At 40.7% G+C, this 12816-nt stretch overlaps 1 protein-coding gene across 1 annotated transcript in view; it reads right to left on the bottom strand.

Annotated features, from left to right (window-relative positions):
• LOC118391142 (dehydrogenase/reductase SDR family member 11) overlaps positions 1-9006 on the bottom strand; it is a 45882-nt gene extending 36876 nt beyond the window's left edge. The window contains exon 1 of the mRNA XM_035782200.2: positions 8672-9006. Within this exon, the coding sequence (XP_035638093.1) occupies positions 8672-8803 (132 nt within the window). The 5' untranslated portion in view covers positions 8804-9006. The remainder of the gene's footprint in view (positions 1-8671) is intronic.
• Positions 9007-12816: the final 3810 nt, after the last annotated feature.

Below are 12816 nucleotides of genomic sequence, written 5' to 3'. Positions count from 1 at the left end.
GAGCATGCGTTTAGTTTGACTTGTATTTAAGAGCAGTTGGAGGCCATGTAAGGAGAGTTGTATGGCATTGAAGCCCCACAGCGAGCTTCAAATTCAAGTACTTCTGGCTTCATGCGCTATCGGGAGTTTTCCATAGGAACATGTGGATGAAGTCAGCGCTATGACTATCTATTGGTTTTAATGTATTTGCTGTCAAAGCGGAACTGACAGCATTTGAACTACTTTGCAGATATGAAACAAACAGACAGTCAAAACATCAGTCAAAAATATAAAATTGCCAGTTTATGCATCAAAACAAACCTTTTCACGTGTGAGTTCCAAATATCTCTAACGGTCTCATCCAGGGTGAGTTTTTTTTATGTGCGTGACGTCAGAATCTCCCTTATTTTCCACCATAATTTGCAAATAAATTCATAAAAAATCCTACAATGTGATTTTCAGGATTTTTTTTCTCATTTTGTCTGTCATAGTTGAAGTGTACCTATGATGAAAATGACAGGCCTCTCTCATCTTTTTAAGTGGGAGAACTTGCACAATTGGTGGCTGACTAAATACTTTTTTGCCCCACTGTATCTACATAAGCGTACAGAAGCCCATTACCCGCAACCATCACTCCTGTGTTCCAATGGCACGTTGTGTTAACTATTCCAAGATTATCATTTTAAAAGGCTAATTGATCATTAGAAAATTGCAAAAGGGTCATCATGTTAGCACAACTGAAAACTGTTGTGCTAGTTAAAGAAGCAATAAAACTGGCCTTCTTTAGACTAGTTGAGTATCTGGAGCATCAGCATTTGTGGGTTCGATTACAGGCTCAAAATGGCTAGAAAAAAAGCCTTTCTGAAACTCGTCAGTCTATTCTTGTTCTGAGAAATTGGGTTAGGGTTAAGAAACTGAAGATCTGGTACAACGCTGTGTACTACTCCCTTCACAGAACAGCACTAACTGCCTCTAACCAGAATAGAAAGAGGAGTGGGAGGCCCTGGTGCACAACTGAACAAGTACATTAGAGTGCATCTTGCATAGAATGTAAATGGACACGTGTGTAAAATACTTTTTTGAAGGTTGTACTGAGTATGATGAGCTAATGCTAAGCTATTTGCCAGCTATGTGTGGTGCAATGTTTGTTGACATTATGCAATGCATTCTGGGTGTTACGTAAACGTCTGTCAGACCAAAGATGTTATAACAAAATGAGGTGAAGGGATCGTTCACTCATCTTTCGAGTAAACTTCCGGAAGTGAATGAAGGGAATTCAATGATGGTAGACGACACACCCACTTCAACATGCATACTACAAATAGACCAAACTCATCTTGCCTCCTCTTCTTATCTTTGGTTGACACACAATAACAACAAAAAACATGGTGGCTCACACAAACTACCCATCGTCGGATTACTTAAACATTTTTGAAAGTGTTTTACTCAATTATTTTGATCAATGGTGAGCTCACCTGTGATGTGATTAATTTTAAATAGTAATTGCTTTAGCTAATTCATATTATGGTTTCCGTCAGCCGAGAGTTAACTAAATATGACCACTTGTGTTAAGTCAATCTTTCCTCAGTTAGCGCTTGGACTAATGTAGACTACATTTTCCGGTTTGGATGATTGTGTCATGCTGTGCTACTTCTATGAATGTCTGAACATTGCACCCAAAAATAAACTGTTCACGTCCCGGACATACTATTGTAAGGACTGTGTTTGTGCAAAATGCTTCTGTGACAAAACAGTGGCCAGCACGAACGCTGACTGTTGCGTCAATCAAAACAGTGCGTTCTAATTATGAGGCCATTGTGTTCTTGGTGACCTTCAATGTTGCAGAAATGTTTTGGTACCCTTCCCCAGATCTGTGCATCGACACAATCCTGTCTCGGTGCTCTACGGACAATTCCTTCAACCTCATGGCATGGTTCTTGCTCTGATTTGCACTGTCAACTATGGGACCTTATATAGACAGGTGTGTGCCTTTCCAAATCATGTCCAATAAATTGAATTTACCACACGTGGACTCCAATCAACTTGTAGAACCATCAAGGATGATCAATGGAAACAGGATGCACCTGAGTTCAATTTCTAGTCTCATAGAAAAGGGTCTGAATAGTTATGTAAATTAGGTATCTGTTTTTAATATATTTGCAAAATGTCTAAAAACCTGTTTTCGCTTTGTCATTATGGGGTATTGTGTGTAGATTGATGAGGATTTATTTATTTAATCAATCAATTTTAGAATAAGGCTGGAACGTAACAAAATGTGGAAAAAGTCAAGGGGTCTGAATAATGCACTGTAGGTCATTCCCAAAGATTCTATGAATTTATGAAAAGGGGTGTATATGAACAGATTCTAATCAGATTTAATGTTGCTAAAATGCTGTCAATTCCACTTTAAGGTGTATGAGGGTGTTGTTGTGTACTGTGAACGTGTTTCCATTGCAGATCTCACCACGGGGAAATCGCCCCATAATCAGATAGACTAGATGCAGTGGTTTAACCGCTCAGAGCCCAATGGAAAATCGTAAGTCAGTGGAAAAGTGCTGTGGGTCAGACAAACTGCTGCCATTGAATTAGTGATGAGCAGATGAGCTGTGAGGTGAACTGACTCAAATACCCTACCTGCACTGCAGGTACCTCAACTTGCTGACATGTGGATTTTCATGGAATGAATGAGCTGTTTGGTCATAATAATAAACCTTTTCCCCAACAGGTAACATTGTATCAGTTACCCAGAAGTAATTATCTCGCAAAAGTTTATCATATCCTGTTTTTTTGGGGGGGGGCACATTTTTTTTAACATACATTTTTACTATATGAAATATTACATGATAAAATGAAGAGATACATTGGTCACATTGAAAGATTTGTTATGTCAAGAATATGATGTCTTGTGTAGTTTTGGCATACAGTAAAATGTACGACAAGAGGGTCAGAACTCCTACAAGATATTGTATTTGTTGGACCTTTGCTACTCAGCTAAAACCATAGCTTTTTATTGATATCAAAACAAAACGCTTTTAAAAATGAAAGCAAACTTGATGATAATGAGCTAGAGTGTTAAATGAATGGGGAGGGAGAGCAATAGAAACAGAGAGAGAAGGAAAGACAGAGTGAGTAAAAGAGTGAAGTCACCCCTCACTGGCCTGACCCACTTCAAAGTATTGCTTTGCTGGGTGAAAACTACTCTGTGAGCAAAGTGAACTTCAGACTGGCTAACTGCCCAGAAAACACAGTACAAAAGAAGGGCGTTTTGGGCGGGGGCGGGCAGTGGCACCGCAGTGAAAGTCTCACAGATATACAATGGGTAGTGGACTGGGGCCGGGAAAAGAGATGACACTATTCACAATCCACTGACTGAGCCCCAAGACTAGTCCGAGATTTGTTTGTGTTGTCTTGCCAACTACTATGGTCGATTGCTCATTTGGCATGACAATGACAATAGGATTTGGTAAGACAGCACAAACAGATCTGGGAGCAGGCTACTGAGCCCCATCTAACACCACAGGAATGAGGAGCCAGAGCAGGGAAAGTACTCTACAGTGTCAGCTAGTCCTTTGAAACATGATTGAGCACCTTTTTATACCCCCTGGACTGAACTGGCACTAAACCTAAGCCTGAAAAACATCCCACTATCCCTGTCTACGTGACCCATTGGAGGGCCATTCACAATCCATCCACATTGCTGCCGAGTCTATTTCTGAGCACTGACATGACAGACTGCAGAAAATACACTGATTTGTTTGTCAAGATAATCCACAGGTGATTCAGGTGGAATCTTGTGGAAAGGAGACATCCCTTTTCTGATAGCTCTAAGACCAACATAACCTGTCATTGGTTTCTCTTCTGGAGTCTTCTGAGGCCATTCTGAGTAATCAAATATATTTTTGAGGTAAATAGCTCCTCTGATTGCTTTCTTGTAGAAGAGTCCAAACAGAAAGAAAGAGGGAGAGAACATGGGCCAATTTCTTCCAAAAGGAACAATCTAGAACTCAAGTTAACAATGTTGTTGGACATTAACCCTGGTACACTGAAACCAGTGGTCTGGACTGACCAGGGCCATGTACCACAAAAGCTCTGCTGACAGGCTGACATTAACACGGAGCTAATCAAAGGATTCAACCACATACTCCTGGAGCCTTACGGTGCTGTAAATGGCAAAAAGAAAAGTTGGCTGTCATGTCAAATGCATTTTGCCTGTGTGATTTGTAGACCTATGTTCCCTCAAGGCAAGTTGGGCAACCCCAGTAGATAGCCTAGATTTCTACCCTTTAACACCTCACAGAGAACTTCAGATTTAAGATGCAGGCCAGGCATAGCCGCATAGAACACTACTCCTATCACAGCAGGCCAGGGCCAGACCAATCCTCCTCAGCTTCCTATCAGATACTACCCTTCACAAGCAGAGCAAAGCCAATTATACCTTCACATACGGTACACTGGCCCATCTTTTGGCAAATATGACAGACTGGGCTGGGGGGGCTGTTTAGGAAAATCTGATATTGGACTTATATAAATTAGATTTGCATCTAATTTGCATCTCATCAACTGAGACAAGGGGCTGGGGCCCTCCCTCTCTGTTATTCCCTCCCCCCCACCCCCTTCAAGCCAAGGTCAGTGGAATATTCTAAATTATTTCACACTAGATCCAAGGATGACACCATGATCCTTCTGCTGGACCTGCATCATGCCCAGACCGCCACTCACACATTTTCTAGGAATCGGCTGAGCCCAAAGTGCAGCCACTCATAGATTAAATGACAGACACCCTCACTGACCTCCCAAACTCCCCCTGCCCTGAGCCACACTTAAACCAGTCTCAATGCATAGGATAAGTCCTGTGTGGTTCGTGGTACTGTTGGCAAGAGTGTGGCGCTAAAAATGTATGCCCTCACTGTACAGTAAAGGTCCAGTTATATTGTCATGACTGCGAGTTGGATGCTTTTTTTACCCAATTTCTCTGCTCAATCTTGAATCCTATTTGGCCCAACCTGCTATCATGCTAAGTTTGTGCATGCCACAAAAGGACCAAAAGTAATCTTACCGGTATAAATTGCTTGTCAGCCCGTGTGGGGAAAATGACAAGGTGTCGGGAGCTGAGGCTTTTGTTCCAACACAGATTTTTATAAATTGAGCTTTAGTTGCTTTGGATAAGTTAGTATGCTAAATGGCATATACAGTATTACATTAGAGTGCACTGTATGACATCAGTGGGTGCAACTGCAAACTAAAATCGACTGCTGAAACATGGCAGGGCAAAGCAGGACAAATGCATCAATCTTTGTTGCTTAGGCTGAATCTATTTTCATTAGTTACCAATCAAACTGACTGAGAGTCAAAAAACAAAATGTATTCTTAACATTATTATACATAATTTATTCATAAAAATAAAAAATAAAAGAGTTGTGTGATATGTGATCGTGTGTTAATGCAATCAAGGTATGAAATTATTGTATTTGAAAATCGGCCCTCGGCTGAATCTACACTGAACAGAAATATAAAACTCAATATGCAACAACTTCAAAGATTTTACTGAGTTACAGTTCATAAGGAAATCAGTCAATTTAAATACATAAATTAGGCCCTAACCTATCGACTTCATTTGACTGGGAATACAGATATGCATCTGTTGGTAACAGATAAAAAAATATAAAAAACAGATTATTATTTTTTTTTTTTAAAGTAGGGGCGTGGATCAGAAAAACAGTCAGTATCTGGTGTGACCATTTGCCTCATGCAGCGCGACACATCTCCTTCACATAGAGTTGATCAGGCTGTTGATTGTGGCCTGTGGAATGTTGTCCAACTCACGTTGCGTTTACATTTTTGTTCATTATAGTTGCTTACGCCTGGTCTAAGAAATAAATCACAATTGTCTTTCTGTGTAACACCCAAAGAGGACTGGGAAACAACAAAACAAACCCATCACCCTGCCTGTGACACAACTAATCTAAATGCACTAGCCTAAATGTAGCCCAAGGCACTTTGCTTTTGTGAGACAGTCAAAGAGCTCCTGAATGTAAACAACCATTTAGCAAGGATAGTACATGCATACAATCCATGAATGCATAGGCTTGTTGCTAGTGAATCTTCTTAGTTAAGTCACTGAAACATAAGGTCTCAACCTACTATCATAGGATTTCATTAAGAGGCTATATTGATACACCTTGGTAATTACTATAGCATTATGCAAGGTAAGTGGTCACCACAATCCTACTGTAGCTACATACAGTATGTGGGCCAGGAACAGATAGAGGGCTAAAAAAAACATGATTAGGCTACTTGCAGATCTGTGCCTGAGTCTTATGAGTTCTACTTGCATCTAGTATCAGTCTGTGCTCCATACAGCCTAACTTACCCAGTGGCGGATTTAGGTATAGGCAACATGGGCAGCCACCCCAGGGCGGCAACTTGCTGGGAACTTGGCGCCCGCACAAAAAAAAACGGAATGGTGACATTTGCACGATTGGTTTTCGATTTCTCATTTGCACATCACGTCAGGGGGATTCAATGCGAGTACGGGTTGTTAAATGTCAATGATCTCAGTATTTGCCTGGCTGCTGCTTCTTGGAAGCCAAGTTGCTCCTATACCATCACTCCATACCCACAGGCAGCCCTTGGCAACCACACATCTACCTCCATCTCATTATGCTCTCCTTTTCTGTTTTCAACCCCTTTTCTACCCTCTCAAAAACAATGTCCTTTACTGCTCTCTCTGCCTGTGTCAAATCCACTCATTCAGGCTTCAGAAAACGCAGCATTCTTGGGATATTTTTTATTTTACCTTTATTTAACCAGGCAAGTCAGTTAAGAACAAATTCTTATTTTCAATGATGGCCTACATTGTACTCATCACACCATTTTACCCAAGTAGAAAAAGAGCACCAAAGGAGGAAGTAGAGAAAAAATGAATGGCGATGGACACATGAAATTTGGTTCCCAAGTTCTGTTTCCAAGAACGTTTGTGAGAATTCTACAAAATAAGTTTTGCTTTCAGAAGACCTGAAAAGAACCGTTTAAGGATGTGATTTATGCGATGCACATTCTACATGACGTTAAGCAAGCCAGCTTGTTTACAACTGGCAAAAAGTTCCAACGAGACTCGCACTGCTGCGTCTCAATACCTGGTACTCTGGTTCTGGATCTTGGGCTCGCTACTCACGCAGATCCAGGATTTGTTTCAGCCAGGGTTCGTTTGCATTTCACACATCCTTTATAATGCAGATCAGGGTACCAAACGCTCTAGGATCCAGACCATACAGAGATATGTGAAAGAGCCCTAGTTTACAACCCCGACTTTAAGTCAGAGCATACCTTTCTTGGCACTGTTACAGCCAGTCCCCAGTGTGGGCATCGCAGAGGGGGTACAATGCCAGCTTCGTCCCACCTTCCCTTCAGCTCAAACACAGACAACGCTCGGAAGTCTCATAAAAGTGACGCAGTCTGTTCCAGAGTTGGGGAGTTGAACGCTTGTCGCTCCGTCTTCACCCTCCACACGATCTGACATCCTTCCCTCACTTGGCCAAATATTTGGCCAACTAGAGCTGGCCTGTGGTTGTAAAAGTGCCATTGGAATCTTGTGTAAAACCAAGTCTATTCTAATACAGAAAAAATAGCCTATTGCGTAATGTATTTTTAACTATTTGTTTTGTGGTCAAGCAAGGTGTCAGAACTTGTCAATCAACAAAACTATCAGAAGGTATTGACTTGTAGACTAATACTATGCAATAATACAATTATAATTTGTTGTAGCTAAGCAACGGAACAATCCAAACTTTTCATAGTGGAGGGAGTCTTATGAATGGAGGAGGGTAGGGCTGGTCTAGGCTATAGGTTGCAACTCCCTGAAATGGCTCAGTCACTGTACTAGTTTCTGATTAATCCAGAGGAACTAGGCTAAGTGTCTGTGCAGTTTTACAAATGTCATGGATCGGGGACCATTCTGCCCTAACCTGGATCAGTTACGATTGACATGACAGAAGGCCATGTGATCAGCAAAATGGGTGGAGGTATAAAGAAGCCTGTTGCACAATCTGGATAGTACTGTGTGTGTTTGTAACACTGCAAACACAGTTCAGTAGTTTTACCAAATATTAATTTGTTTTAGAAGACAATGATACAATGTTGACAAGATATGCCACATCGGAAAGATAACGTGTATAACTGAACAAGATATAAATAAGTGACTACTATCTATGTAGTTAATAACTGGGAAATGTATTGAAAATGTTCTTTAAAAAGGGGCAAGAAGATTTCATAGGAAACACCAGGACTGGAATTATTCTGTGAATAATGTTAAAAGCACCCTTTAGGCTACGTTAAATGCAGTGAGCAATCGCTGTGATTAAAAAACAAAAAAAACACCAGAAATATGACAGCAATTTGCATTACATCAATGCAACTCGCATGTAAAGATTGCGTTAAAATATGTTTAATCGGTGACATTTCAATTTGCTAGTCCAACAAAATCAATCACAAATGTGTATTTTTTATTGAAGGCTAGCTAACGCTAGCTACTGTATCATAGATAATCCAGTGGGAAAAGATAGCTAGCTAGCCACTGTCAACTAGCTGCAAACTGGTCATTTGGCGCACATCAAACATTCGATGAACTGTTGTAGCGTACTACTATGAGTGATTGCGATAGTTCTCACTTTTACATTGTTTTGTATTTGCTCACCTCTATCTTGTCAACATTCCTGGCACATCCGACAACCTTCATGCCGTGTTGGACAAGTGCCCGTGCAACAGCCGCTCCAATCCCGACCGAAGCTCCAGTCACTAGAGCTACTCTGCCTTTCCAGCGCTCCATTTCAATTAATTATTTAGCTATTACAAAGACTAGTTTTACAACTGGTGTAATAGGACGATAAATTTCGTTTACCTAGCTATGTCGGTTCAATAGTGACAATATACACAACAGATACTTGTGTTATATAGGGCGTGCTGTTACACCGTTCAACCCTCCCTAATCCTGTTTTCGCAGCATCCAGGAAAAGGCACGGTGCGGAAACCGAAATCCCTGCGCTCGGGATTAAATATTAAATGACAAACATTGCGCTATGTGTATTTGTTTGGTTGACGTCCCCTCCCGCTTGTTTATTTTACGACTCTTACATTTGCAGTCTTCAAACTCTCCTCAGTGGTGTAAAGTACTTAATTAAAACTACTTAAAATACTACCTAAGTAGTTTTTTCGGGGGTATCTGTATTTTACTATTTAAATTTTGGACAACTTTTTTATTTTACTCCACTACATTCCTAAAGGAAATAATGTACTTTTTACCTCATACATTTTCCCTGCCACCCAAAAGTAGTTGTTACATTTTTAGTGTTCAGCAGGACATGAAAATGGTCCAATTCACACACTTATCAAGAGAACATCCCTGATCATCCCTCTAATCTGGCAAAGTCATTAAACACACATGCTTTGTTTGTGTATTATGCCTGAGTGTGGCTCTGGGTAGCCATAAATAAATACAAACATGAACATCCTGCTGTTTTAATAAGTAATATGACATTTATACTTTTACGTTTCATACTTACGTATACATTGCATTCAGAAAGTATTTAGACCCTTGACTTTTCCCACATTTTGTTATGTTACAGCCTTGTTCTAAAATGGATTAAATAAAACAAAATTCTCATCAATCTACACACAATACCCCATAATGACGAAGGGAAAACAGGTTTTTATAAAACATTTTGCAAATGTATTAAAAATCAAAAACACAAATACCTTATTTACATAAGTATTCAGACCCTTTACTATGAGACTATAAATTGAGCTCAGGCACATCCTGTTTCCATCGATCATCCCTGTGATGTTTCTACATCTTGATTGGAGTTCACCTATGGTCAATTCTATGTATTGGACATGATTTGGAAAGGCACAAACCTGTCTTTATAAGGGCCCACCGTTGACAGTGCATGTCAGAGCAAAAGGTCGAAGGAATTGTCCATAGATCTGGGGAAGGGTACTAAAAAATGTCTGTAGCATTGAAGGTCCCCAAGAACACAGTGGCCTCCATCATTCTTAAATGGAAGAAGTTTGGAACCACCAAGAGCCTTCCTAAAGAGCAATCGGGGGGGAAGGGCCTTGGTCAGGGAGGTGACCAAGAACCCGATCGTCACTCTGACAGAGTTCCAGAGTTCCTTCCTGTGGAGATGGGAGAACCTTCCAGAAGGACAACTTTCTCTGCAGCACTCCACCAATCAGGCCTTTATGGTAGAGTGGCCAGACGGAAACCACTCCTCAGTAAAAGGCAGATGACAGACCGCTTGGAGTTTGCCAAAAGGCACCTAAAGGACTCTCAGACCATGAGAAACAAGATTATCTGGTCTGATGAAACCAAGATGAATGCCAAGTGTCACATCTGGAGGAAACCTGGCACCACCCTTATGGTGAAGCATGGTGGTGGCAGCATCATGCTGTCGGGATGTTTTTCAGCGGCAGGGATTGGGAGACTAGTCAGGATTGAGGGAAAGATGAACAGAACAAAGAAAATGTCAGAAAACACACCAGCTAGCTGGTCTGCACACGCTCTGAGGGTACGGCTAGGGAGCCTCCTGGGCCGGCAGACTTGTGAGGGTTAACAGTTCAGAAATGGCACTTGCCCGATTAAAAAAGCTACCTGAATTTGAATATTTAAATATAAATGTTGCTGTACGCTGTCACTCTCTAGTTTTATGTTTGTGTGTATGTGTGCATGTCTGTCTGTCTGTCTGTAAGATAAACATTCATCCATACCTTACTTTTGCCAACTAATCAACACAACTCTGAGTATCTCCAAACGTTAATGCAAATATTGTCATGTTTTTCACATGTATTTTAACTTGCATGTTTTGTTGTCCATTTATCAATGCAATATCCATGGATTTCAGTTTCTATGTGAGCATAAAAAACACCAACTTGTTTGTTTGTCTGTCTGTCTGTTTTAGGGGAGCTGAATGATTTACTAGATCAGTTCACTCCATATTCCTCCTGAGTGAAATATTAGCCATGTTTACATGCACAGGAATAATCATATATTAAATTCATTATGGCAGTAGGCAGATTATGCAATAGTCATGTAAACACCTTACTATGTTAATCTTAAATCAGTGTAAAGTCAAAATCAGGTGAACACCTTATTTGGAGTTCCAGCGGTGTTTTTGATCTGCGCATGTGCCAGCACCATTAGCGCATCCCTCATTCTTTAGCACGAGTTGTGAACAACAACAGACGCGTTTTAGAAAGTTTTCACTCGATTTGTCCGAACTCAGAATCAAATATAGTTCTCAAAAATAACATGGTCGCTGTTATGTTTATTGTAATTGCCTATTTTATTCAGATGTACTCTTGCAAAGCATGTAAACGTTTTAATCGAACTATTATATTAATCTGACTATCCACAATAATCGCATTACTGTGTGTGTCTCACCGTACTGATTCACTTATGAAACTTTGGCTCCCCTCGGTGGCAAAATAATGCCACATCCTGGTGGTGTGACGAGGGTTTACTGTTTTGCAATAGTTACTTTGTGAAGATGTCACTACCTACGGTAGTCTTCCAGTTGGTGACAGATTTTCATGTAAATATTCTAAAATCGACTTTCATAAAATATGCACGTTCTCCCACAGAGATGTGTTTGTCAAATTAGTAAAAAATAACTTTTGGGTTTAAATTCCAATGTATCATATAAAAAGACAAGTTAAATGGGTTTCCATTGTATTTAAGTCTATATATTGTTCCGTTATATAGCGAATGTGCATACTCTGGTATTGGCAGGTGTGCTCTAGCCAACAGCTCGCTGGTATACATGAGCAAATATTTAAATTTGTCAAATGGCAGCCAAGTATCAATCAGGTCACCAGAATAAGTCCACTGATATTTATTGGAAAAGAGCATCAAGCTAATCACCTTGCACTTTCACCATCCTGAGAAGTTTATTGTATTTATTTAATCGGTTTTCACTTCACAAAAGATAGCACTTACAGCTGACTGGGGCAGCTCTAGCAGGGCAGAAATTTGACCAACTGACTTGTTGGAAAGGTGGCGTCCTATGACCGTGCCAGATTGAATGCAACTAAGATCTTCAGTAAGGCCATTCTACTGCCAATGTGTGTCTATGGAGATTGTATGGCTGTGTGCTCCATTTTATACACCTGTCAGCAACGGGTGTGGCTGAAATAGCCAAATCCACTAATTTGAAGGTGTCATCACATACTTTTGTGTATATAAAGTATTTAACTTTCATTCAAATGTCCTTCGCAAGTTGGACAATAAAGTACTAATCTGTTGTCTCACTCTTCTTCAATGGATGTGCGAAGTATCTGGATATTGGCGGGAACTGAAACAGGCTGTCATACACGTAGATGCAGAGCATACCAAACATGCTCAATGGGTGACATGTCTGGTGAGTATGCAGGCCATGGAAGAACATTTTCAGCTTCGAGGAATAGTGTACAGATCCTTGCAACATGGGGCCGAGCATTGTCATGCTGAAACATGAGGTAATGGCGACGGATGAATGGCATGATAATGGGCCTCAGGATCTCATCACTGTATCTCTGTGCATTCAAACTGCCATTGATAAAATGTAATTGTGTTCATTGTCTGTAGCTTATACCTGCCCATACCATAACCCCACCATAGGGCTCTCTGCCCACATGATGCCATACATGTTGTCGGTCTGCGGTATTGAGGCTGGTTGGACGTACTGCCAAATTCTAAAGTGACGCTGAAGGCAGCTTATTCAACTCTCTGGCAACCGCACTAGTGGACAGCATGACCTCTGTGGCATTGTCTTGTGACAAACTGCATATTTTAGTGGCCTTTTTTTT

Source organism: Oncorhynchus keta, chromosome 12 (genome assembly GCF_023373465.1).
Source record: "Oncorhynchus keta strain PuntledgeMale-10-30-2019 chromosome 12, Oket_V2, whole genome shotgun sequence".
NCBI classification, from domain to species: Eukaryota; Metazoa; Chordata; class Actinopteri; order Salmoniformes; family Salmonidae; genus Oncorhynchus; species Oncorhynchus keta.
The sequence above is the reverse complement of the archived record's forward strand: the minus strand, read 5'-3'. Positions and strand labels throughout refer to the sequence as shown.